At 37.5% G+C, this 26469-nt stretch overlaps 2 protein-coding genes across 7 annotated transcripts in view; one reads left to right on the top strand and one right to left on the bottom strand.

The window, feature by feature from the left end:
• map2 (microtubule-associated protein 2) overlaps nt 1-19269 on the top strand; it is an 84425-nt gene extending 65156 nt beyond the window's left edge. For 4 of the 6 annotated variants that reach the window (XM_081604459.1, XM_081604462.1, XM_081604445.1 and 1 more), the window contains 9 exons: nt 1402-1539; nt 2659-2720; nt 4798-4939; nt 5421-5477; nt 5648-5955; nt 10835-10927; nt 13664-13745; nt 17031-17143; nt 17379-19269. In XM_081604459.1, coding sequence (XP_081460585.1) covers nt 1402-1539; nt 2659-2720; nt 4798-4939; nt 5421-5477; nt 5648-5955; nt 10835-10927; nt 13664-13745; nt 17031-17143; nt 17379-17600 — 1217 coding nt within the window. In that variant the 3' untranslated portion in view covers nt 17601-19269. The remainder of the gene's footprint in view (nt 1-1401; nt 1540-2658; nt 2721-4797; nt 4940-5420; nt 5478-5647; nt 5956-10834; nt 10928-13663; nt 13746-17030; nt 17144-17378) is intronic. The other 2 variants (XM_081604453.1, XM_081604456.1) reach the window with 2 other exon arrangements.
• A 966-nt stretch (nt 19270-20235) lies between these two features.
• Nucleotides 20236-26469, bottom strand: myl1 (myosin, light chain 1, alkali; skeletal, fast). The gene is made up of 6 exons (XM_008403813.3): nt 26223-26469; nt 25550-25577; nt 23828-23971; nt 22314-22487; nt 22143-22220; nt 20236-20790 (listed from the first exon to the last, which is right to left on the bottom strand). Exons 1-6 carry the CDS (start codon nt 26352-26354, stop codon nt 20762-20764), a joined length of 585 nt encoding a protein of 194 aa, XP_008402035.1. The 5' UTR covers nt 26355-26469; the 3' UTR covers nt 20236-20761.

Below are 26469 nucleotides of genomic sequence, written 5' to 3'. Positions count from 1 at the left end.
GGAACCATGAATTCACCTTAATTTAGACAAAAACTTGTTTTTAATAACCTTTTCCAAGAAGAAAACTAAACAAAACAGGCATTGTGCAAATTGTACTGCTATCAGTAATACTATCTTTAACAGACTGAAAACACATGAAGGCTCTGAAGAGGCTAAATAATGCAAAGAGCCAAAATAAAACTTCTCAACATTGCCAAAAAAATTCAAGTATAAAACTTAACATTCAAAGGCAAATACAGGATCCATTACAATAAACAATCCTGAGTTACTGAATGAAAACTTCCTGATAGCATGGCGGCTAGCTGATTACTGCTAGTTCTGATTGGCTGTTTCTGACTGAGCGGAGTAATTATGCAGAGCAGGGAGGAGATCGATTATTTTTTTTAGAGATTATCCGTCTCATGTTAGGACAGCGAAAGTTTTAATATGTATGTAAAATGTATTTTTTTAGGTTAGATGCTGCAGCTTTAAACAGAGGTTTGGTGTGAGAGTCACTACCAGGTGGAGCAGAAGCGGCGCTCCATCTGTGAAATATTACTACCTGTAGCACATAGCAGCGGTTCAACAGCGAGAGCAGAACCAGCGTCTTACATCGCAGCTCGAAGACTTAGATAATTTTCCGGGTTATTTGTTTAGCTTTCTGACCGTCATGCTAATCCGGGTGAGTGTTTGTAGCTGTGCGCTGCTTTACCTGCCATCTGATCCTCCATATGTCTTTTTTACTGCAGTGAGCCTCCATGTAGCCGAACTCCGTCAAGTATGGCATTGTTTTTATGTCGTATTAGCTTCGTTGTGTTGATGCATTTTGACGTGCTTCAATTTTCCGCCGCAACACGCAACATCGCTTAGGATTTGTTGCTGCGCAGTGTGAAGGAAAGAGGAAACCAGCTCCACAGGCAGGCTACGAAATGAGAAGCAGGTGATCGGTATCGGCAACAAGAGCCAATGATCGCCGATCACTGATCATGCACTTTTTCACGGAAATCGGCCCGATTATGATCGGTGACCGATCGACCGGCACACCTCTAGTTTTTACCCCAATAAATTGCATTGTGAAAAATGAGTGTTTTCATGTCCTATACTATAATCAACAAATGCTAATACCAGCAATATGGGACGCTTGGAGAAAAACAAACAAAAATAAAGAAAAGGTTTTCTGTATCAAAGGACAAATATCAATATTTATTTTTTTTTACAAATATTCTCTTTTTAATTTTTTCCAGGCATGTTTTTCGAAACAGCTATATGAACTTCCAGGACCGCAATTAAGAAATATGTAGAAAGTCATAAGAAATAAACATTCTCAATCAAACAGCAGAAAGGCACCCAAGTGTGATGATGTCCCCCGTCAAAGGCTTTCAGTGTTTTTAGTCACTTGCTTTGTTTCTTTGAATTTTGCAGCCATCATAAAGAAGACTGAGTTCAACAGAAAAGTGGAGACTCAGACTCTGTCTCCGTCCAAGCGGAGCGCCATGAAGCCAGCAGTCCGTCACACGAGGCCGATCCAGCATCACTCCTGCCCAAGAAGGAGACCAACAGGTGAAACATGGGCTTGTTCTGTCAGGCAGTTTCCTTAGCATTTACCAGAACAGCAGTTCCCATCATCTCAGTCATGCCATGTCAGAGTACTCTTACATAAGGTATTCATTTTTGTTTTATTGATTACAATTACTTGTTTGGTTTTGTGTTTTTCTGTTTATGTAATCAAAATTAAACAGATTGAAAGAAATGTTTCATCTGTTTTCATTTAAAGAAAAGTTATGGCCCTTTGTACATTAATTTATTCAGCTTTTGTGCTGTTGTCACTTTAGTTTCCCACTTAACTTTTGCACTTGGTTTGAACTATTAATGATCTGTCCTTCATAGTCATACATTTTCATTATAATTGGTCGGCAAATACTGAAGTTGTTACAGTTTTTAAACCATACTATAAACTCTTTTCCACTTTCAAATGTATGATTCCTTCTAAGCTACTAATCTATGTTTTGTTCCGTAAGCAGTCTCTGATGCTGTTCTGTCCCAGAGGCAGTTTGCACCTAATTTTCCCCTGATGGACTGAATACTGTGTCACCAATGATAAAAGCTCAGCTTTCTGCTGCATTGCCCCAATTAGATTATAGAAATCCTTCACTCTGTATGATTTAATGCCAAGTCTTTGAAGAACAACGCTCTCAAAGGAGCAGCAACCTACTCCCATTGCACATTTGACTCATAGCCTATGAAGCCATACGTGTTTTTACTTATAGCTTATAACACATGCAAGATCTTGCCTTCTTCCTATAGTGCACATTGGTGCTATGTGTTCCCCAGATTAGTGACACACACACCCCAGGACATCCACCAGTATTCCTCTCTTGTACAACTTTCAATACCAGCAATATGGGACGCAATAGGACAGAATGGTGTTCCTGTCTTACTAATGCAGACAGGAACACCATTAAATGAGCCGTAGTTTTGGAGATCCTCTCACCACAAGTTGATCCTTGTTCAAGTCACCTGTTTTTCTCCAATCTAAGACATACAATTCAAGTATAAATGTGTATTACAAGCTATTTAATTGGCAATGTAGACCATTTTAAGTACTTCTACTTTAGATTAATTGTATTTAGATTAGATACTGTATGTCCTGCCTAATTTTCCCTCATTTCTGTGTTTCAGAAGGCCTTTCAGACAGTCGCCACCCTCTTAGTGTTGCCAGACAGTCGCGAGACAGAGCATCAGTAAGTATAAAAAGCAAAGTCACCTCTGATGTAACATTTTCCATCAAAGCCAGTTAGAGGAGTAACAAAAAAAATTGGAAAAGCATAGCAACTACAAATCAGTGCATAACAGAACATGTCTTAATAGACAGAGATGCTTGAGATCAGGGTCCTAAAAATAAGTCATGCAATCAGAATCACATTCTTGCCTTTGCCAGCAAACAAGTTCACAGGCTAAAACAATAATTTTGATGTAATGATAATAAGATAATTGTATCACAAGTTTTGTCTTCCCATTATTTGTAGGCAAATATCGCAATGTAAAACACATGGTTGCAAGCCTTCTTATCTTCCATGAATCTAGAAACACTCCAAAAATCTCTTCTTAAATTGGAGAATTAAATATTTTCAAGATATAAATGCCTTGTATTGTAGCTTAAAAAGAGAATATAGCTTGATATAACTATCAAAAATACCTCAAACGTTGACGCATAATAGCTGAATTACATCAACTGACAGAAGAATAACACAAACAATATTTTTCTCTTGTAATTTAAAAAAACAGTGACAGTGCTGGCTTTCCATACAGGACTATAAGCTGTTAGATTACTGGTTCTTTTTGCACAGATAGTGAAGACAGACCCATTTGGAGTGTTTATTATACCGAGTGGGTGGAGAGTCACCCTGTGACATTTCCCCATCGGCTGGCGTGGTCGTGACTCCATTTTCCTCCTCCACCATGCTAATGACAGTTATTGTGTCTAAAATAACACCATTTCTGCATTCCTTAAATGTCATGTCATTTTCAGCATACTGTAAATGTCTTCTAATGCATCTATTAATGTGTGACCGGTTACTGTTGCCAAAGCTGAACATGATGTTCTATGCTCCACCTTTTTTATGTTTGTTGATCGACACCTTTGTATACATATTTTTTTAAATAATCGTACAAATGTAATGCATCTGATGAATGCTCCTCAGAAGTACTGATGTCACCTGTGTCACCTAGTGGAAGAAGACTAGTTGAAGAAAAATACCGTACATTCCTGTTTGAGTGCATTTACACATAAAATGGTCGTACAAACATTTTCCCAATCAGACAACACAACTTGCAGAGCTCTGTGCGAATTAGTTTGACCTGCTGTGTCTGGTGTCGAGAACGGTAGCAGAACGCCTCCCTGCGAGCAAGATATTAATCATGCAACTACATCAATGAGAATTTATTTCCATATTTTATTTAAAGTATGGGAGAGCTTTAAGCATAATACCAGAGCTACAATGGAATGGGTTATTTCATAGCCTATTTAGTAGAGTGGCTTAATCCGAGTCCAAATACAAGCTAGAATCTGTGAAAAGAATTTGAAAGTGATGTTCAAAGATGCTATTCATTTAATCTGTCTAAGTTCAAGGTATTTATATAGGAAGGACATTTATATTTTCAAGTGACATTAACCAAAAAATAACACCTGTTATTGCAGAAAGTATTGACTGTATGAAAGTATTTACTCTTTCCAATTCATGAATATACAGTACTTTGTGTGGATTAATCACATACAATCTTTTGAGCTGCTAATGTTAAAGTTTAAGGCCTATAATTATTTTTTTCTCACTGTTCCTATTTCCATTCATTACACTATGTTAACAGAAAATCACCAAATTTAAATGATCTCAATTATCAGTGAGATATTCACTGATAAAACCATTTTTATCAGTGATTTTGATAAAGACTCATGATATCAAGCGTGATAACTGTTCACTTTAAACTGCTGTCATTCTCATAACTCCTTTGTCACTGTGTTGTTTATATTTGCATACTGGGTCACATCGTTGTTCCATTTTAGTGTCATGCTCACCATTTGTTACAATGATTCCCATCTAGATGTCCAGCCTCATTAGACCACAGAGTTCATCAGAATCACAGTCTTACAGTTGAGATGGGTGGACAGTTGTTTGGCAGGCTAGCTCCACAAATTGTGAATGTGCAGAAATGTTATGTAATTACAAGAAGTCAACAATCACATGATACTATTTAAGCTGATGTTACTGCGCTGCACTAATGAGATTTTTTATTTCATTTTTTTTTTTTTTTCCCCATTAGGATGGTGGGTCACGGAGTCCAGTAAAAAGATCATCTGCACCACGTCATGCCTCTATCCTGGGTCGCCGTGGCTACCACGAACACGAGGAGAGTTCTACCTCCATCACCAGCTCTGGATCGACTGCTCCCCGCAGACCCACATGTAGGCTGATCACTTCACTTCACAGAGGCATCAGGCTCCTAACAGTTGTCAGGATCAGAGGCAGAAATCTTTGTTTTTATATCAATATTGCTCAGTTGAAAGCATTTTCTGAAAAGGTAACAAATATTGTCAGTATTTATTTGAAAAATTTAACAATGAGAGTTGTTGATGTTGGGTATATCTGTTATGTACAGATTAGTCTCTTTTTCTTGTTGCATTATTTACCCAGTTCAGATTTCTCTTTCCAAGGGGATAACATATAGATTTATTTTTCTAATCTTTCTTTTAAATGTAGTAACAATTAAATGTGACAAACACTGACCATGATAGAAAAATGAATGTACCCTTCATCCCAATCAACACACACTATATAAAACAAAGAACCATCAAGAGCAACTAAGTCTTTTAAAACATGACCTACCCTGAATTTATTCATGTTTAGGTGCATGTTTTAATTTTCATTTAATTTCCCTTTTTACAGCATTTCGCACTGAAATGAGAGCAGAGCATAGGATAGGACGAGCCCCAAGCATGACAGGTGATGCAGAATTTCAAATGTAATGTGAAATGTTTCTCTTTTTTTTTTCAATGTAATAATCCAAATGACTTGAAATGAGTTGTATTCATGTTTGGATATTACAACTGCAAAATTTAGGATTACAACTCATCCCTGAAGTTCTCCTGTCATCATTTGTTTCAACCATGTAGTTACAGAATCGGTACGCTCCCGTTCAGCTCGCAGTGGGCACTCTACCCCTCGGACCCCGGGCTCCACAGCCATCACCCCAGGAACCCCTCCCAGCTACTCGTCATCTTCAAGAACCCCCGGGACCCCGCGCTCCCTCAGTTTGATTTCCCAGGAGAGGAAAGTGGCGGTGGTTCGCACCCCACCAAAGTCACCCGCAACCACTCCCAAGCAGCTGCGCATCATCAACCAGCCGCTGCCCGACTTCAAGAATGTCAAGTCCAAGATTGGGTCAACAGAGAATATCAAATACCAGCCAAAAGGAGGACAGGTGACATGTCATGTCTTCCAATTTCACCCTCAACACCTGAAGCCATTTGTGTTGTTTCCTTCATTCATGCATCTCCTTACTTAGTTTTGTTTTCCTTGTATCTTCTTTTATGTCATCATTGATTTATTATTTTAATACAGACTCATTAAGACAAAACTATGGGCTTAAGTTGCTTTCATATAAAAGCAACTTGTAGCGGAATTCCTTCGCTACAAAAACAAAAGTTTTTGTAGCGAAGGAATTTGGATCAACATTTTTTCATGTATATGAAAGTAGGTCTCATAACTGAGTTCATTCTAAAGAGTTTCATACACAGCTGCCCGCATCACAAAAATGGTCTGAGCAAATGGCAATATGTAGAAGTGACAGTAGTGCTTTGCAAATTGTGTTTTTCTAACAAATTCTCACCTTTTTTGTCCTGTATGTATCCTAAAGTCTCTTTTCTAAATTGTGTCCACACTTGGTGTTGTTTTGTTGTCTTTGTGATGGATTAGGTTTTTAGAAAAACTAGTTGACTTTGACAGTTTATTAGGTGTGTTTCACTTCACTGAAAAAAAATGTTGAGCTGTCACTGAGATGAACTCATCTCATCACTGTGTTTCAAGCATGTTAATGTTTCTTTCATTATTTTTGGCCTTTCCCTAAATTAGCACGTCAGACACTCCCGATTTTAGTACACAGAAATCTTTGACATCACACTGGAGATTGTTTTCTGAGGGTTTCCACCAGACTTTGTTTGTAAGGACAGCATCAACATATATATTCAAATGATCTTTTCTGATCCAAGGGAGACTGTGCATTTGAGTATATACACCTCCCTCCCTAGTATTGTCGAGATTTTTTGTCTTGTCTAGGTTTCACCCTGCAACAAAAACAGCAGTGCTGCAGCATCAAGCAAAGGGATGAAAACAGCAGTGTGTGTCCGTAGCCATCAGCTTATACAAGGCTGCACTGATGACCCGATTAGGAGTCTAGGCTTTTGCCTGATGTGTTTATGACTTTTACAGATCTCTGAGCTGCTTAGTGTGGTCAACTACAAAGTATGGAGGAATCATGTTCCAAACGATGGCCTGAAAAAAATGGATGCTTTGTTTTCCATTGCGTGCATGTTTCTCTGTCCAAGATGGCGTGATTGGTTATGATTTGTGACATGGTTCTTGTTCCTACTGCTAACAGTTATTTACTTCATCCGTTCCAAACCGGAGGAGTTTCAGAAGTAATCCTGTGGATGTGGAAGTGAATTTTTTGTGCATTTTTCATCCAATGCACAGATCACATTTCTTAGCTTGTGTTTTTTTTATGATGCATATTTCAAAATTAACACAAGCAGTTGTGTCCAAACTTGGTGAGAACAGCATATTACTAATGGGCTCATTTGCACTTGAAAAGAAATATTGTGATTTAAAAAAAAGTTTCTCCTGTTTTCATTAAAATTATTTTTGCTGGTTTGAACACAAGGCCATTCATTTTGTGTGTTCCCTGTCTTATTACTAAAGGACGTCATCTTTTGGTAGCTCATTTGTGTTTTTTTTTTTTTAATTTTATCAGAACCAGGAGAAAACTTCAGATTGTCAACCTATTTAGAGATGCACACTGTCATTTAGCAAAGGTAACATTTAATCTGCTCCTCTACGCAGAGAATCTAAGCTTGAAAGATAGCTTAAGATTCATGTACTTTTATAGTTTCAGTTTTTTGTGATTGCCTACATATTCTTTTGATGGCCAAACGGGGATTTTGTACATTTACTGCTGGAAGTCAGTGCTGCACTTCTTTACCATTACTGTTTGTTTGTTTGTTTGTTTGTTTGTTTGTTTGTTTGTTTGTTTGTTTGTTTGTTTGTTTGTTTGTTTGTTTGTTTGTTTGTTTGTTTGTTTGTTTGTTTGTTTGTTTGTGACACATAAGTTCAGGTCACACAGCGGCTGGTTACATATCCTCTGCTGTTACATATCCTCACTGATAGTTGCATCACACTATCCAGTAGAGTTGTTTACTCAAGAGTAAATGTTATTTTACATAAACTAAATGTATTTGTTGCTGCAGATCAAATGAAAACAAAATCAAAAGCAGATTCTCCCTTGCACATTAAAAAACATTTTGATCTGTGGTCAAGAATTTAAACAGTTTCAGCAACAGTTTTTGTTCGTTCTGACATTCTCTTTTTTCTTGTAAGCAACGAATATGTCTCTGTATTCATCAGGAAATTCAGATTGTAATCAATAAGCTGAACTTAATCACTTTTTGCTGATAAAATTCAATGCCTGACAGATTCTCCCATTTGTGTGACATTTAACAGAAATAATTTACAGGAGATGTTTTGTCAGATTTAACTTCAGACAGTTGATAAACATGTCTTTTGACTTAATGTATGTAAACTTCTGGTTTCAGCTGTATGTACCTTTACAGCTAGCTAACTGTAGTTAGTCAAGGACTAATTCCCTTGACTGTAGTTGGTGCTTCTTTGTATAAAATTGGTCAAGTTTTGTGGTGAGTAGGATTTGCTTTTCCTCTACGCTCTGTTAGCTTTTGGTTTCACAACTGTAAAGCAGTGTCATAAACGCTAAATATCAGAAAAAATCTCATCACTTTTTTTTTCTTTCATACCAAAATACTCAGGCAAACAGAATTTAGTCCAATCAGGTTCCAGCAAAAACATGTCAGTTTACAAAGCTGACATTTAATTAAAAATAACTTAAATCTGTCTGCGCATGAGGGTTAACGGCTTTTTATATTACAGCTGACAGATAAGAAGTGAGCAGCCAATACCAGTGGCAGGATGAGATATGGGGGATGTGGCTCACAACCCAGGGTGACATCCTCCCAGAGGGCTTCATGAGCACTCACGAAAATATTTAGCTAGACAGAATCTTGCAAAAGTATTGCAGCTGGAACATATAGTGGATAACTGAAAAGTGGACAAAGGGTATGTCTTTTTTTTAAATGAAAAATTAGAAATATTTAGAAAGTATTTGTACTAAACTCCTTTCAACCATTGTTTTGTTTGTTTGAGAGCATGGTTTTAGAATATAAGTAAGTAAATAAGGATGAAGAGGACCGCTGAACCACAGAACACATGTGACAGGTCAGCAGTAAAGCTACGGAGAAGATTAAAGTAGGGTTATTTTGTAAAACCAATACTAAAACTAAGCATCTCACATAGCCCTTGTTTATAGTTTTCAGTTAAAGAAGTTATACCTTTTACAACAGTTGAGGTATAAAAATCATAATTCAGAAAGGTAGTAAAGTTTTAAATATTTTTTAGCATAACTCACAGGTTATCAGGCACAGGAAGAGAAAGGGAAGCTACAAGAAAATGCCTGTATTTGATTTATGAACTTTGGTGTCCGTTTCTTTATGCTTTAAAGTTCTTAGTCTGCTCTTACCACTAAAACATTTTGTCTCATAAAACATTTTTTCATGTTAGGTAAAATGAAAGAAAAAATATATTTTGGAAAGCCTGTTAATTTTTCCCTCCATAACTGAAGGACATTTTCTGTCCAAGTGATTATCATCATCATTATTCCTCTTGTTCCAAGTTTTCTTAAATATTCAAAAGAAAATATTAAACGAATAATTAATCTTTGAAAAATTATGACATCTAATTTGTCCCATCATTTAGGAATATCGCTTACATTATCCCACACTTGTAGGGAAAAAGCATTGGTGGATTGAGTATTGTTATTTTGACCTTGAAAAGCTTTCAGCTTCTCCTCATGCAAATGTCTTACTTACAAATGGGAATCATTTTAAGGGAAAGTAAACAGGCTTCTAAATGCTATAAGATGCATAGTTGCAATATGGAAAAGTCTACATAAATAGATTTTCTATGTTCTGTGCTAAGTGTACATTTGCTTTTTAATAATTTTTTTAATATATATGTATATATATTTTTTATTTGTAAAATGGAGATGCAAAAACATTTTTAAGCTATTTGTCAGGATAGACTTTGATAGCCCATAAACCATCACCTGACCACAAACTTATTATCTGCTTTCACTTTTTAAAATTTGTTTAATTCATTTACCTTTGTTTTAAATAAATATACAGGTTTTAATTTTATTTACAGCATAATGGATGGTTATAGAATAACATGAGTCTTTCGGATAGTCATCTTGGAATTTAACCATCTTTTAGTAACAAAAACCCAAAAAGCTTAAGGCCAAATGCCTGTTGTTCTGTCAACAGGTCCTTTCCTGCAGAAACCACCTAAAAATATGTTTGCACAATTGAATGGCTTTTTTATTTCCCTTCCAATTGCTGCATGACATGTCGCTATTTTTATTATTAATTTGCGCTATTGAGTTGACTGTGTCAGCATCTCTCTCCTGCTTTCTCTTTCTTTGCAGCTGCTGCGAGTCATTAATTGTCATAGTACACTCACATATTTTTCACCCTTGCATGCACCTTAAACTGAGGTCCCAATTTAAGGTGGCTGTAATTTGCCTCTATTTTTACCTCAAGGCCCCTCTGAAGATCGTCCCTTTCTGCCACCGTCAAGTTAAGAAAGCTGCAGATTAAAATCAGAAGTATTGGATTACAGTTTATGCCTCCCACTCCCATTGGTATATAAAGCCTTCAGTGTATGTATCGGGTCAGGGCTTCAGTCATGCAGCCTATTTGTCTGAGTTTTGTGTTTTTTAATTGTTCACTTTATTAATTGATCAGCTCATTCCAAGGTTAGAATGGTGTCTTTTGTTCTGCCCTACTGTAGATGTGTTTCCTAAAGTATGCTTGTCCAAGGCTGCAGAGGAACTGTGAGAGCCAGGACTATTGTTCAAAAATCTCTGGACAATTAAGTGACTAGTTGATAGAAACTGTTTACAAGATTTGTTAAAGGGTCAAAGTATTTTCCCACTTCATTGCTCGCCTCCGCCCCTGCAGGTCCTCATCCCCAGTGTAAAACTGAACTATAGCCATGTTCAGTCTAGGTGTGGGTCCTTGGACAGGCGGGGCCACTCAGCAGGAGGTGGAAACGTGAGTCTTGTCCTGCAAACCATTCTCAGTGTTACATTATCAGTGCATTTTGTGGTGTGTTGTGCTGTGCCTTTTGCAGTCTTACTGCTTCCCTTTTCAACTTGTTGTTCTGTGTGTTGTTCATTCACTGAGCTACGAAGATATTTGCCAACATGCTTTTTTATGGAAACTTGTTTTTCTGTAATTTTGATTTGCTTTTGCTAATTTTATTTTTAAAGGTTTAAACGTTCAAATTCTTGTACTTTTCTGAAAAGTACCGCCACTTTAGTAATATGTTTTCTAGCACCAGGTGAAAATGTTTTTTTGTTTTTTTTTTAAAATAAAACCGTAAAATAAATGTTGCTAACTTTGGACATTGGATCCAGGACTCTAGGATTATCAAAAGAGCCTGCGTAGAAGAGGGAGGTCAAAGATTTTTCTCTTTGTGTGCTCCAACCTTGTGAAATGTTGAACAAAAGGAACAAAAATAAGAAGAAATTATCAAAAAATACTGTCAATTCTAATTAGCAAATGAGTGTTGTGAAAAAAAATTGAAACAGGGGTATATATTATTCTACTTGAGATTTGCTGCAAACAAATATCTAATTTTATTTTTCTCTACTGAATAAATTCACTTAAAATAAAGATTCCTTCATTGTTAGGGTTATGCCAGCAGATTTAAAATATGTATCTATTTCAAACCTTTTTATACATGTTTATCATGAAAAGTGATTGCCATTTTATGCGATCGCCATTAGATATGAAAGATTTAAGCATTTGAAAGACATTCCAAAAGCGTTCAACACCACAACATATTATAGTTTTGTTTGAGTTCCTGTTTTGACGTACAGTTAAAAATCTCTCTCAACAAATGTAAAGGTTTTCGACTAGATTATATTCCAATGATTTAAGACCTTCCCCACTGACCTTCAGACCTTCCCCACTGACCTTTATCTGCAATATGTAGAATATTTCATGAAACAGTTGATTGAGTCTAATTGCAGCCATCTGAAGGAGCAGGTACGACGTCTGCTCCATCTGTGGTTTTTGATTTGACTGATCCATATTATCATTGCACCATAACACAAGCCTCATAACGATGAAACAATTAAAAGTTTCTCTGACTGTATAGCCCTGGACTAGGTCTGTTTACATTAAACCTATTTTTGTTTAATGAATTCAAGCATTCAGCATGAAATTACCAATGTACCTTGGCAAACAGCTGTGCTTAAACAACAATTACAAAAATGTACTGGTGCCCTTGGCAAAGCAGTCAATAGCTGTTCATAGAACCGTTTTGTGCTCAATTGAGTGTTGTCTGGAATATTTTCTAAACAGACTCAGTTGGTGATTTTCTTTTGCTTCTTCTTAATGCCTACGACTTTGACTTACGTTATTACTCATTTGGAAGAATACATAGAAAATCAAAAAATTGCTGATTTTATTAAAAATTAAACAATAATAAAGTAACAAAGGGAAATGTTCCAGAAATCTGATCCAATTCCTACAATGTAATATGTGGAATTTTCTATATTCTATAGAAAGATCAAAGATGGCACAACAAAAGTAATATATTTTATTTGCAACAAGGGGAACATGGTTCAAGAATTTCTTTGGTACTTTTATACCAAAAATATACTTTTTAAAGTTTTTGCAGATTATCTGCTAATGTCTGAAGAAAGTGATGCAAGAGTTTGAGAGACTTCATGGATGTAGAACTGCTGTTTATTGTCCTCACAGAAAGTTTTTTTTAAATACATAAAGATTTGGAGTTGCCTTTCATATCACAACCCAACAGGAAGAGTTGAATGGTTTGTCAAAGGATTGAAATACTTGATGATCTAATTCAATACTTACACAAAGCACAACACATTATTTTTAACTTTGTGTTCATGTTATTTGTTTTCATACCAGTGAAGCTTCTTTATGATTCACCGACACCACAACTTTTCAAACCAACATTATTATCCATGTAGGTGCAGAAGCTCCAACAGCTGTACTACGTAGTCTGCATCTCATTACCTTCATTGTTCATCGTCTGACTTCTATTCACGTGTTCATAACAAAGCTTCTGTTTTCCAGAATAATCATTGAAAAACATTAACTATGTCGGTGACCTTACATGTTGCAGTGATTCATTTCAGCCTGTGTTGTTTCTCTCCTTACTCATTTTGCTGTGCCTTAGAGCTTTATTACTCCTTTCTGTTTGCTGTCTCATAGTGTAGAAGTAGAACTACAGTAGTCCTGATTTGAATCTGATACAGAATCTTTGGAGAGAGCTGAACATGAGGATGATTTTCTACAGGAATCTTCCTATTGATGTAAATCAAAACACATTTTTATATTCTTCTTCAAAAGACGTTTTTAACCTATTTGTTTGTCTATTCAAGAAGGTGTCTACTATTTTCATAAGAAAAAAAGATCTGGGCACAGAAAACATTAAATGTAAGAGTTGTCAAGGAAATAAATATTATTGGACATAAATGTACTAGAGAATTACCAACAAAATTCAACACCTCATTTTAAGCAGGTTTAACTTTGATCTCCAGCGTCTCTTGGAGCCAATGCTATTACCCCCAAATTTGAGGCCTTTTGGGTTGAGGTTGAATTATTTTCTTTATGAAGAAGATGCACGGCGGAATTGCATATCTTACAGCACGCAATCTGCTGTAACTCAGAGAAATTTGGTATTTTTTTTAACATGATTTAGACTCTCAAAATGTTGACTTTGGTATTTCTCAACTTTGTCTTTTCCAGGTACAAATACAGAACAAGAAGATTGACCTGAGCCATGTGACCTCCAAATGTGGTTCTCTCGACAACATTCATCATCGACCAGGTATAGAGCTCCATACATAGTTGGTGATACAAAGGGAGTCAGGGGTGATGTGAATGACAGCAGCTGTGGGTGTTTTAGGAAGCCTTATTCACTGGTATGCAGCCCCATCCACACCTGTTGGAAACACGAGTGAAAAGCTTTGAATTGATCTTCCACTGCAGCAGTATTATCTTTTGCTGTAAAATTCATAAAATTTTACAGCAAAATTCACAAAATTTGACATCCACGATATTTACCACTAAAACATGTTTTACAGCTATTATTCACCTTTAAAAATAGCATGATATATAAATCCATATCTGTTAGTGAGGCTGGATACTTAACATACTGCCAGATGCACTGAGCAGAATGGCAGACAGCTTTTAAAGAGGTGCATCACACAGCAGCAATCTGGGTTCACCAGGTCTCCATAACAACCATCTACATGCCTTCCAAAATGCCAACCATTTTGGAAGGCATGCCAGGAAAAAGGCCTTTTCTGTCCAACTGCTACAAAGGTAAAAGTTTGGAGCCATGTGCTAGAGGGGATGGAGACTTTTTTTTATTGAAACACTGACTTTTGATGAGATGGGTTTAGTGCAAAACAAAGACAAGTTATCATGTGGTTTATTGTACATAGTGGGAGATCTGTCATGCTGTGGGCTTGTCCACAGCCATTGTTTCTCTTACAATGGCTGTGGATATCTTATTAGAAAGCTTCACAAGCTCTTTGACATTCCAGAACATTTTAGATAAAAAATAAGAGCAAACCACTAGAGGAAAAAAAATTATTCTGTTATTAGTACTTCAGTCATTAGGATAAGAGTTTAAAGCCATTTGGTCAAATTAAGCAAGAAATGAGTCACCTCAGTTGGAATGGAAATAATTCCTGACATAAAACATGCAAAAATATCCAGCAGTTAGCTGAGGGTAAGATGTGTAATTGCAGTAGTTTTATGCAATCAGTTATATATAGATATAGAAAATTGAAAATATTGCTCTGACTGACTTGCTTCTCAGACACTAAATAACAAATCCATTTCAGCATAAATAATGGCTGTTTTGTAGCTTATATAAATCTCCGAAATAACCCGTCAATCACTCTGGGTTGCTGAACTCTTCAGTGTCCTGTTGTGCTGGAGGAACAGCAGCTGAACTGAGGCATGAACTGCATTTGGATTGACAGCTTGATGGATCTGTCCACAGGCAGTGGACTGTAGGAGGTGTTTTTCGGGTCCCTGGCAAACATTGCTGCAGTTGCGCTTTAATTCTTTCTAGAAAATGAGTGTGAAACAAGATGTTGAGAGCTGCATTGCATCACACCTCAGCTGACTCAATCCAGAAGCATTGACAGTCTCAGTTCTGGCCTCTACAAGACATGATAAATGTTTTAAGGGTTGCTGTGCTTTTTTTTTTTTTTTGTAGCTTGGACATATGATACTGTCTAAGCCTCTGGATAGTCTTGAATGTTGAACACTTAATAGTTGTAGTGAATGGTTAGGTCTCACACACGTATATAATTAGCTTGCATCCATCTTTGACTGTTGTTTTGGTTCTGTGTGTTTAAGATGTCACATTGATACTCTCCAAGTAATATTGCAGCAGTTGTTTGTTGCCGTTCTAGCTCCCTCTGCTGGCGTCTTTTTGTCACAGTTATTCTTGCTGCTCTTTATTATTTGAGGCTTTATGTGCAGGTTTGTCCCCAGTGTCAGCCTTAAGGCTCATTCCCAATGGTGGGTCAGTTTATTGTTATTTTTATTTAACCTTTACTTAAGCAGGCTAGTCCCACTGAGATCAAAGACCTCTTTTACAAGGGAGACCTGGCCAAGACAGCAATAAAAACAAACACACATTTAAATTTTTTTATTTGCTTGCAGAAAACACTCACTCACAGACAATGTGCACTCCAAAGACATTACCATATTTTTAAAGCCCTTCGATGTACCAAAGGTTTGAGGTTGAAGAATATAAATTATAAATTGTTCCAGGCACAATATGCTGAAAACCTTAAAGCTGCCCACTTTATTTTTTACTTTGGGGAACTTTAGCAGAACATCCATACATCTAAAAACAATCTAAAATACATGAAACTGTTAAAAATGGATGCAACATGTCTGTAAACATCAGTTTTCTAGTTGTGCTCCAGACTCCCAGTTGGATCAAGGTCTGGAATTTGACTAGACCATTCTGACACGAATATGCTTTTATCTAAACCAGTTCACTGTAGGTCTGACTGGGTGTTCAGAGTTTTGTTGGAAAGTGAATCTCTACCCCACACTAGAGTCTTTTTCAACCTCAAACAGATCTTTTTCTAGTATTGTACTACTCATTACCTTAGATCAACATTTAGCATTAAACATTTAATATCAGACCATTGTGTGCTTTGTGTTACTTCATAGGTGGTCGGAGAACAAACATTTAGTTTTATACCGAATTAATAATCTTTCCCAACATGGAGAACCAACATCTAATTTTACCAGAACAAGAATGAGAGAAACTCCTACTGGTTTATAAATTACAGACTACTTAATCTTATTAAACATGGGGAGCCAATATGTTTTTGTCTTTCTTTTGGTTTGTTGTATTGTTTGTATTTCCTTCTAATTCATGTAAAGCACTTTGAATTGCCTTGTTGCTGAAAATATGCTATATAAATAAATTGGCCTTACCTAAATACCACCTATCCTGCTCAGTGTTTATGTCCCTCCTCAAGATAAGCCTCCCAGTTCAGTTCACTTCAGCTTTATCAATATCCTCAAGGGAAATGAATCCTCAGACATCATAGCTACAAAAACAAAAGGACACAGAGTTACATAAAACATCAACAGTCAGTCCCTTTATCTCCACAATATAAGCTGCCATCACCATAAGTCACCATGTGGCAGCAGTAGTTTTTCAGCTACATATAGTGTTTTGCATGTTGGCCTCAAAGCTCAAGTTTGGTTCCATCTAAACAGAACCTCTTCTTAAATGTCTTTTTTGTATCTAAGTGGCTTGTGGCAAAGTCTGTGCTTGATCCCCTTTTTGCTTTTTTAAAACAATAATGTCCTTTTTCCAAATCAGATCACAAAGGCAGTAGGTGTATTTAAGGCTACTAAAGTAAAAATCAACTTAAAACAAATGCAAGACACAAAACATTTTGAAAAGAATGTGACCTTTTTCTTTCACTTAATGCTATACGCTATTTTATGTCGCACCATCTCATAAAACCTGATAAAATGCACAGAAGCATATACAAAATAGTACAATGGTTAACCCCCTGTACTTTAGCAAGGGGGTAATTCTTTTTCTTCTTCTTATGCTCAGGTGGCGGTAATGTGCGAATAGAGAGTGTGAAGTTGGATTTCAAAGACAAAGCTCAAGCCAAGGTGGGTTCACTGGAGAATGCACATCATATTCCTGGTGGAGGTCGCATTATGGTGAGTGTTTAAATGCTAAATGCTTCTACGCATCAATGAAGGGGAGAGAATTTGTTGCGACGTCAAATATCTACAAAAACTTATTCTGTTTTGACTGACTAATCACACATCAAAGTCTCGTTTTTTTTTTTTCTTTTTTAAATATTTGAGAAGACAGACAGACTGTCTGCCTGCAGTCATTTAAACTTATTCTCATGGTATATATTTTTTAAAACATATTTTCTGCATTTAACAGATTGAGAGCCACAGGCTGACATTTCGTGAGCATGCAAAGGCCCGTGTTGACCACGGAGCTGAGATCATCGTCCAGTCACCTGGTCTGTCAGGCTCCGTCTCTCCCCACCATCAGAAGGAAAGCCAGCTGTCGTCCTCTGGCAGTCTCAACATAATGGAGTCTCCACAGTTAGCAACCTTGGCCAAGGATGTAAGTGATGCCTTAGCCAAGCAGGGCTTGTGAACACTGGACCTCTAGACGGCTGCTGTGCATCCAAGACACCCTCACCTTTAAGAACTCTTCTGCCCTCTCTCACCATCATGAAACAAAGTGGTTACCATTGATGCTCAGCACACAGAGGTCTCCTTAACATCTTTCGCGCAACATCCGTCACTAAACTCTAAGCAGAGACTAGACTTAGAAGCTACTGTGTTTTGGTCTTCTATTTTTAACCTTAAACATGTGTTTTTTCTGATTTGTTTTGTGGATATTCCTTTATGTTTTGAACAATGTTTTGCATAGTTAGACTGGGCGTTTGCTCTTGATTAAGTGGTATATCTGTCATCACTGGCTTTACTGGTCTTGGATCAGTGTATCGAAGAAGCGACAGCCTTTTTTTTTTTTTTCTACTCTAAGCAACTAAAGACATGGCCTGTGCACCATGCCACCCTTTTTGTTCTTGCTCAGCAAACATGCATGATTGCCAGATCCCCTAACAACGAGCATCTTTACTGTGAGTCATTGTTGACTCGATACATGATCTGTTTAAAAATAATAATATAGAGATCTCTATAGGATACAACCTCTTTCTCATTCACATGTCTCACATTTTAAAAGGAAACAAAAATATGGCTATAAGATATTACTTTACAATGGCATATATGCAAGAACCACATCATGTTATGACAAGCATGTATGAATCAAATATGAAAAGAGGCTCTTTTATATTGAAGAAAAAAAAAACATTTTAGTAAATAATTTCCTCATTTATTGGATAAAGATTAACAAGTTCATGTTTTGTAGTTAATAGATGTTTTACAGTGTAATGCTTGGTGACAATGTCCAAGACTGATTTGGTGTTGCTGAGGGATGCATCTCCGTCTTGTCAAACAGCCTTACTCACTTAAACCTGCTCAGCAGATCTATATAGACGCCTGCTTAAAACACTTGGAGCTCATTCCACAAATATCTGTCCCAGAAGGAAATTCTTTGAGGAGCAACTAATAAAGGTTGATCTTTAAAGTCGATGATGATTGCTGTCTGAGCCACTGAAGAATAGATGCTACGGTAGATGTTGCCACTTCTCCAAAACGTGTGCAGGGGTGTGTGTATGGGTGTGCGTGTGCGTGTGTGTGTGTGTGCGTGTGCGTGCGTGTGTGTGTGCGTGCGTGCGCGCGCGCAAAAGCATGTATGTGTGTATGTGTGTGTGTGTATGCATTTGGTGCAGATCCCATGCCGTTTTATGGAGGGACGCCGCTGTATTTGGATTGTTTGTTGTGATGTGTAGGGAGATGAAATTGTTAAAGGTTAAAAAACTTTTTAAAAGCCTTAAATAAAAAAAAAAATACTTGTCAAATGTCCACTGGGAGAAAGAACTCGGTCAGCTCCTGATATATCTGTTTGGACAAAATGTTCGGGTGATCTAGATTTTTCTTTGTTGTTTTTTTTTCTCCAGACACTGTTTGTGGTATGACCCGCTTCCTGCCCAATTACTGCCCCCCAACTGCAACTGTTTGTTTGCTTCTGTGTTTATTCTGCATCCCCCATCTCCGTGTGCCTCTCCCCCACCTCTTGCTCCACCCTGCAGCAACTCTTAATGTATTTAAAAGGTCAAGTAGATGTATGCAGTTTTTCTCCTGTTGATATGACACCAATTATGATAATTAATGACAATAAAAATAACAAAAAGTGACACGCTTCTTGTTTTCTTTTCAAATGATCAAAAATATGTTGACATAGTTAGAAGTACACAGCGATGATTATGCAGAGGTTTATTTATTTGCAATAAATAACCCAATACACTGTATTGATTGATTGGCTTGTTTGATCATGTTTTGTTTTTGTGTTATACAGTGCTTTGCTAAAGTAACAATCCCCTTGAAAGTTTTGCACATTTTGTCTTGCCACAGGTTATCATTTGGTTTTTAGTCTGGACTTTGGCTGAGCCATTAATATGCTTTGATGTAAAACATTAAGCTTCAGCTCTGGCTCTATAGTTACGATTGTTGTCTTTCTGGAAGGCTGAACTTTCTCCAGTCTCTTATTTTCAGCGTTTACCAGGATTTATTTGATGTATGCACTATATTTATCTCCATCTATCTTCTCATCAGATTTGACCTGTAATCTTGTTCCTCCTGATGAAGAAAAGCATCCCAACAGCATGATGCTACCATCATCATGTTTCACAGTGAGTGTTCTGGGTGAGCTGCATCGTTTTTATCCCAAACGTAGTGTTTTTTTAATATATTATAAACAGAAAAATTCCATTTTGAAGCATCGATTCCCCTTCATATGTTGTTCTTCTGTTCTTCTTAACTTTACTTCTAGAACTAAGGTTTACTATGACTACCAAATGTTGCTTCAAACTGAGAAGATGTAAAAAGTTGTGGCACTATAAAAATCATTCATATAAAAAGACATTTTTGGTCAGACTTACCTTTAAGGGTATCCGTAGGCTGAAAAGTTTTGTTTACCGAAAAAGTGTGTCATACAAACATTACTTTGCTTATACACACACACTTCAAATTAGGTGCTAATCAGTTAATATGTGCATCTATTTCTCCAGGACTTTTAAAAGCAGCACCTTAAACTTTGATGAGTAGCTCACTAGCAGAATATTATTAGAAATTGCACAAAAATAGAGACAAATATTCTGGAATAAAATGGGAGTATGAAACGTTTATTGTGAAATGGCAGAGGATACAATAACTTAAGACTCAGGGATGGATTGAGTGAAGGGTGGATTGATTTTGATGGCCAGTCCTGGGCCAAACCAGTCACCTACATGGCAGATAGACAGCCAGCCAAACAATGAGTGGGAGGAAATGGTCATTTGTATCCCACCTCCCCCTCCATCACCGTTCCTCTGTAATAACAAAAACCCCAAATGAGACCACGGGACCTGAATGAAGATGAAGGAAGAATCACTTCGTCTGCAATCGTTACTGCTTTCCAAGTAGCAGGAGGAGGAAGAGAGAAATGAAAAATAATAATAATAAAGCACCATTTGGACAAAAGAGAGAGAAAAAAAGTAGGATTTAACAAAACAGGGTTCAGGAAATGACATCTCTTAGTCCTTTGTTCCCCCTGCTTCCACAAGATGATTCAGGAAACAGCGAGTGGATGTCGCGACACCATGGGGTCGTCTGCACTAGTCGATGTTCACCACCGCAGTGGCAGGGTCCTTACACAGACATGATGTGCTTGACAAAGGCTGCAGATGAAGACCAGGGCAATATATAGAAAGAACAGAGTAGAAAAATTAACGAGGAGACAAAAACTGGCAACATGACATGAGTTCATGAACTAGTAATGCCACGTGATGGTGTAGCAAGCGCCACAGACACAGTAACTCTGTATCAGACTTCAATGAATGTTCAATGACCTGCTGTCTCAAACATTAAGGTAGCCATGTCATAAGAATGCATTCTATTTTATGAGCAGTAGAGGGAGACTGAAAATACATTTAAAGGAAGTGAGGTTTTGCTGATGGGTTATAAGAAATTAATATTTTACCTGCAGTAAATAACTCTCTTGGCACCTCCATTTAATATAAATGTAGATTAACTACTTCCAGAGGCTGAAGGTAATGGCTAGGTCAGGAAAAAGCAGACTTCAATCTCCTTAAAACACCTTCAATCCAAAGATGTCATCAAGGCTCATACAAACAATATTTTATGAACCATAAAACTTAAAACACTGTTGCTATGGGTAATTTCTTTTACAGAGAAGCCAAACATTATCTATGTGGTGAAGTGGGAGGTGGTGCATCACCAGACTATGTATATAAGACACAGACTGTAAATGGAACCTGCTGATAATGAAAAACATGAATGTAATGGTACACAGGGGATATTTTTGTTGCTCTAAGCTAATTCGAACAATCTCCTTTTGTTCTGTATATGCTTTAAGTCGATCTCATTTTTAAGGCAAATCAAAAACTCCTAACAAAAGCTACAAAAATATGTTCAACTGAGTAATTGCTGAAAGCTTTAACCCATATGACTTTTGCTTGGTGTAGCTGCACTATTATTTCATTTTAGTAATGTGAGGGTGTAGTGTGCGTTTGCATAGACCAGACAGTAACCTTTCATCTTATAAGTGACAGAGAGAGGCCTCCACTGATAAAACTGAATATTTGTCCCATTTGTTGCCATCTGGTGGCAGAAGGCAGAACAATCCAAATGGGTCTCTTACTGGGCCAGTCCTGGCTGAAACAGGTGAGTTGCGGCAGTCCTGCACCCCACCGCTCATCTAAAAAGTAATGACTGACTTCAGTGTAAACAACAGTGTAATGCTGTTGTTATGACAGCTTAAAGGTTCATAAACTAACGTTCACAAAAAACACTATTATGAGAGAGGAGTTGTTGGTCTTGTTTTAAGTCAGCAAAAAGCTGCTTTGGTCTTGGCACCTCTTTGACTGACTATTGGTAAATGAAGATACCAAGTAAGAAATAACGCAACACCTAAAGGATTAACCACCTGGTTTAAAATAGTTCCATTGTGTAGCTCAGTTCTGTAGTAGTAGTAGTAGCAGAAATAGTGTTAGGGTAATTTTTGGCTCACCCTCATAGTTGATGCAGCCATTCTCATCCTCCTGTCCTGCCATAAGGGCATCAATTTCAGTCTCATTCATCTTCTCTCCTGCAAGGGGTCACAGAACACATTCAGTGTTGAAAACACATAAAGTAGCGTGTGGAGTGCCATATAAATCACCAGAGCCCAGTTCAAACTTACCAAGTGTTGACAGGACAATACGGAGCTCAGCACCCATGACTGTGCCGTTTCCCTCCTTGTCAAAGACACGCAGACCCTCAACATAGTCCTCAAATTGTGCCTTGTTTGGGCTGTTGATGATTGTCTGAAACATGGGCAAGAAACCCTCAAATTCTACTCTCTTGTTGGCCATGTCTGTGGAAGAAGAAATAAAAAATACAATAGATATTTCACTAGTAAACCTCAAACAGCTGACTATTCTGCTAGATATCATCCCTCTACCATTGCTGTAGTGGAGAAACTCCAATGCAGCAGCACACAAACTCACAAGCGTCCGTGAGTTTCACAAACCTGCTTTTATTTTTTGCAAAACACATTAGTATGAATGTTTCTGGTACTAGTAACTTAAGAGTACATTATTAATTGTCCTAGAAGTTACTTTTGCTTTAAGTAAACTTCATCACTGGTACTTCTCAAAAGCAAATCTAAGTTATTTTTTATGTTAACAAAGCTTATGATGAAGGTCTGATGCATATGTTTTCAACATATGGGCCCTACTGTAGACTACACCGCAGCGCCCTCTTGTGATAAAAGGTTCATATCTGCTTCATGATTATGCTCTTGCATTTTTCTTGTTTTTTTGAGCAGCATAGCTTTCATCATTACTAAAAAATATGTGTTCTCGTATTTAAAATAATTTCAAAACCACTTCAGACATGTCCAAAACACTACCACAATGTCTACTTGACTTATTTTAGCTAGTAAAGTGAATATTTGCTTGCTGAAAAACACTGTTGTTGCAATTTGAGGTCCTGAAGAAATACAATCAAAATGCAGTGATTGAACTGATGTCATAAACGGTTGATGGTGACTGTAAGTCTGTTTTCAAAACGACAAACTGTGCCATCTTATAGCACAATCAAGTAACTATGTTACCTTCAGTTGTTGTAAATATGCTATTTATTCATAATATGACTTAAAAGAAATTTGACTTCATAATTGTATGTCTTGAAATTGGGCCACTGTCTCTTAGACTGACTCCTGCTATTCCTCTGCCTTCAGGAAGTCATCAAAAACATTGCTCCTCTACTAACCCTTCAACAACATTTTTACCAGCCTTTCACTGAGAAGTAGTTCATATAATTAGCTCCACTGATGCGCAGTTCCATCATGTGTTTGTTAATTGCTACTGGCTAGTCTGTAGGAGCTCAGGGAGGAATCGCGGGACTGGTGCTCTGTGAGGTGGAAGCACATAACCTTGGAAACTGCAGCTCCAAGGAGGAGCTGCGTTTCGAAGGCGGAGCTAGCTCCACCCAGACAATTTGCAGATGAATGATTGCCACCCGAGATTAAAGGATTTCTCAAACATGTATCAAAGAATGAAGGCAACACTCCAGGTATGTTTTTGATGAGGGAATAACATTATAACATGGTGCAAAGCTAAAAAAATAAATAAAAAAAATGAGTTGATTTTGTATAATACTAACAATATGAAATGAAAACACAAAACTTGAGTTAGTGAATGGTTCTCTTACCTTCAGGTGTGGGATTTCCCAGCAGTTTGCTGACTTCCTTGTTGGTGGGGTTTTGTCCCAGAGCGCGCATGATGTCAGCGATCTGGTTGTACGCCACCTTGTTGTCACCCACCCTGTCAAACAAGCCGAAGGCCTCTCTGTAGTCTGTTGAATGCAGTGAGAACAGAATATCATCACCTAAATGCTCCGGTGTATTTGTTTAAATCATGAGCTATTTTGTGTATGTATGGAGGAGCATTTGGAGTTTTTAATACCCAAATTTTACTATACAGAGCTTTTTATCTCACACACCTTAAAATTTCCATCCCCTAAATGTTTTACACTACTCAGCGACAAAAAAAATTACGGGAGAAATTTGTAGGAGAGGAATCATTTTATACGGTTTCTGCAACCATTTTTTTATTAATGTAAAAGTGTCATATTTTGGACATTTTTCGTCAATCATATTATCAAGTCATTTTAGTGATGTTTAGAATGTAATTATCTGTCTAGCTGTTACATTTCTGAAGCTTCTAAATGCTTTAAAATCAGTTCAAATGTAATGTGTTTTTATCAGCGCTTTATTTCTCAAAAAGTGCAGCTGTTGCAAAACTACCAGCAGGTGGAAGTAGTTACTCTGCTAACTGACAAGGGAAAAGCACAAGTGCAAGACGTCCAAGGAGGCTGCAGTGTTGCTGGCTGAATGGACCGACTGCTGCCGAGCTCCATCACCCCTCACACTATTTCTGTCTCAGCTGTCTCCTTCTGTCACAGCGGGGCTCTTTTAAAAGACCACCTTGGAATTGATATACATAGCTGAGAACATGAGCCCCTCCTTTTAAAGGCAAGACCCTCTGTGGGTGAGAGCGGAGTAAAAGAAGGGAGTGCTGACTTTAGTGTAACAAGCATCCAGCCAGCCCAGTGGTCTAGTCCTTTGCTGACTAGCAGCCCACAGGTGCTTCTTTTTGTCAAAGTCATAGCATTTCTTTATCCCTCCTGTGGCTGGTACTCTTTCTGAACAGTTTCATTTCAAAAGATCTGGAGATGGTATAATAAAAGAAGCAAATATCAAGACACAGAAACATCTTAGGTTTATTTAGCATACCAGAGTTCAATAGTCATTAATTAGTTCTGTGCTATATTTGTGTGCTATGAACTAGTAATCTTTTTAATTTGACACTAACTTAATTTTTTTGTTTGCTGTTCTACAGCTGTAGGTTAAAGTTCAATTATTACACAGATGTTTAGCACCACAAGTTATTCATTTTATTTTAAAGAGACTTATTTACATTTTTCCTTACAAAACCTGTTGACCTGTTGTGTTTACTCAAATGAATTGCTGCACAAATTGGATGAATAGTTGATATATGTTTTTGAGGGATAATTAAATCTTTATAATTAACTACCTATATAAGCATTCTCCTTCTTAGCTAGTCTTAAGTTTCACTTGGCATGTGATATTTCTGTGGATTGGCAAAACACAGAAATGATTGGGGTGACCACTTGTCACAAATATTGTAACACCGGTTGCTGATTCTTCTACAGGTTTGCTTTGGCTTAATTTCATTCAAAAGTTCTTCCGTTAACTAATCTGTCAAGCTTTAAAGATTGAAGATAGTGACAGATTGACTTACTGGTAGGTCAATTGAAATCTGAGACAGATGAGAGTTTTTTGATAACATGAACTGTTTACAATGTGATATTCTGTCTTGTGGCTGCAAAATTGGGCAGAAGTTTACTTACCATCAACCTGGTCTGCGCTGAATTCAATCTACAAGCCAAATAAAAAGCAATAGTGTAAGTTTCAAAAGCAATACATGGCATAAAAGCTCTTTTTAATGAAATCATCCATGCACAAATTAATTCCCATAAAACAATTTTTTTTTCCCCAGCTGCCCTACTTTTTTTTTTTTTTTTTTGCCATGTGATTGCACCTGATCTGTGGGAGTCCATCTTTAGCCACATTAAGATGTCCACATTTGGAGACGCTGTGGATTGCTATCAAGCATTACTCATCACCTTGAGTCCAATCCGGAAACAGCTGGGCGTGGTCTAAAACCGCGGTGAGCTATCCATGGTTCTGCTTGTTCCCTGCATCCCCATTCATAGCTGTGAGAATGTTCCTTTAAACCTAAACCTCAAATTGCTCTCAAGATCTTTTCATAAACTTATTGTGACTGCATCAATCGTTTGACTAAAATAAGCCTAACCGTGAAATAACTCACAATGCTTCATATTTTCACTCAAAAGTATTGATGACAATGTCGCAAATAAAATATGTTTTATTAACCACTGCAGATTAATATGTAATGCAGTCCTTAGTTGAAAACCGCAGTTGCTGCTGATCCCAAACCGTGTGCGTCCCACTCTAATCCTTCCCGCTCCAGATCAGGTCATGCGTTCATTGTCATGGTACCTTGACGGAAGACAGGTCAATAGCGGGGGCCGCTGCGGGAGCGGGCGCTGGCTCGGGTGCCGGTGCCGGTGCGGGTGCAGGTGCAGGTTCGGCCTTCTTGGCGGGAGCTTTAGGGTCCTTCTTGGGAGCCATTTCTGCTTATAGTTAAGAAAGCAACTACCTTTTCCCCTGAAGCACTCACAATTTCCGGTCCGGGTGGCACACAAGGAGTGCAGCACTGAATGGAGGAGACTCAGAGGAAGAAATC

This window comes from Poecilia reticulata, chromosome 2 (assembly GCF_904066995.2).
Source record: "Poecilia reticulata chromosome 2, P_reticulata-male-v2, whole genome shotgun sequence".
In the NCBI taxonomy this organism is placed as follows: Eukaryota; Metazoa; Chordata; class Actinopteri; order Cyprinodontiformes; family Poeciliidae; genus Poecilia; species Poecilia reticulata.
This window is presented reverse-complemented; position numbering and strand designations above follow the sequence as displayed.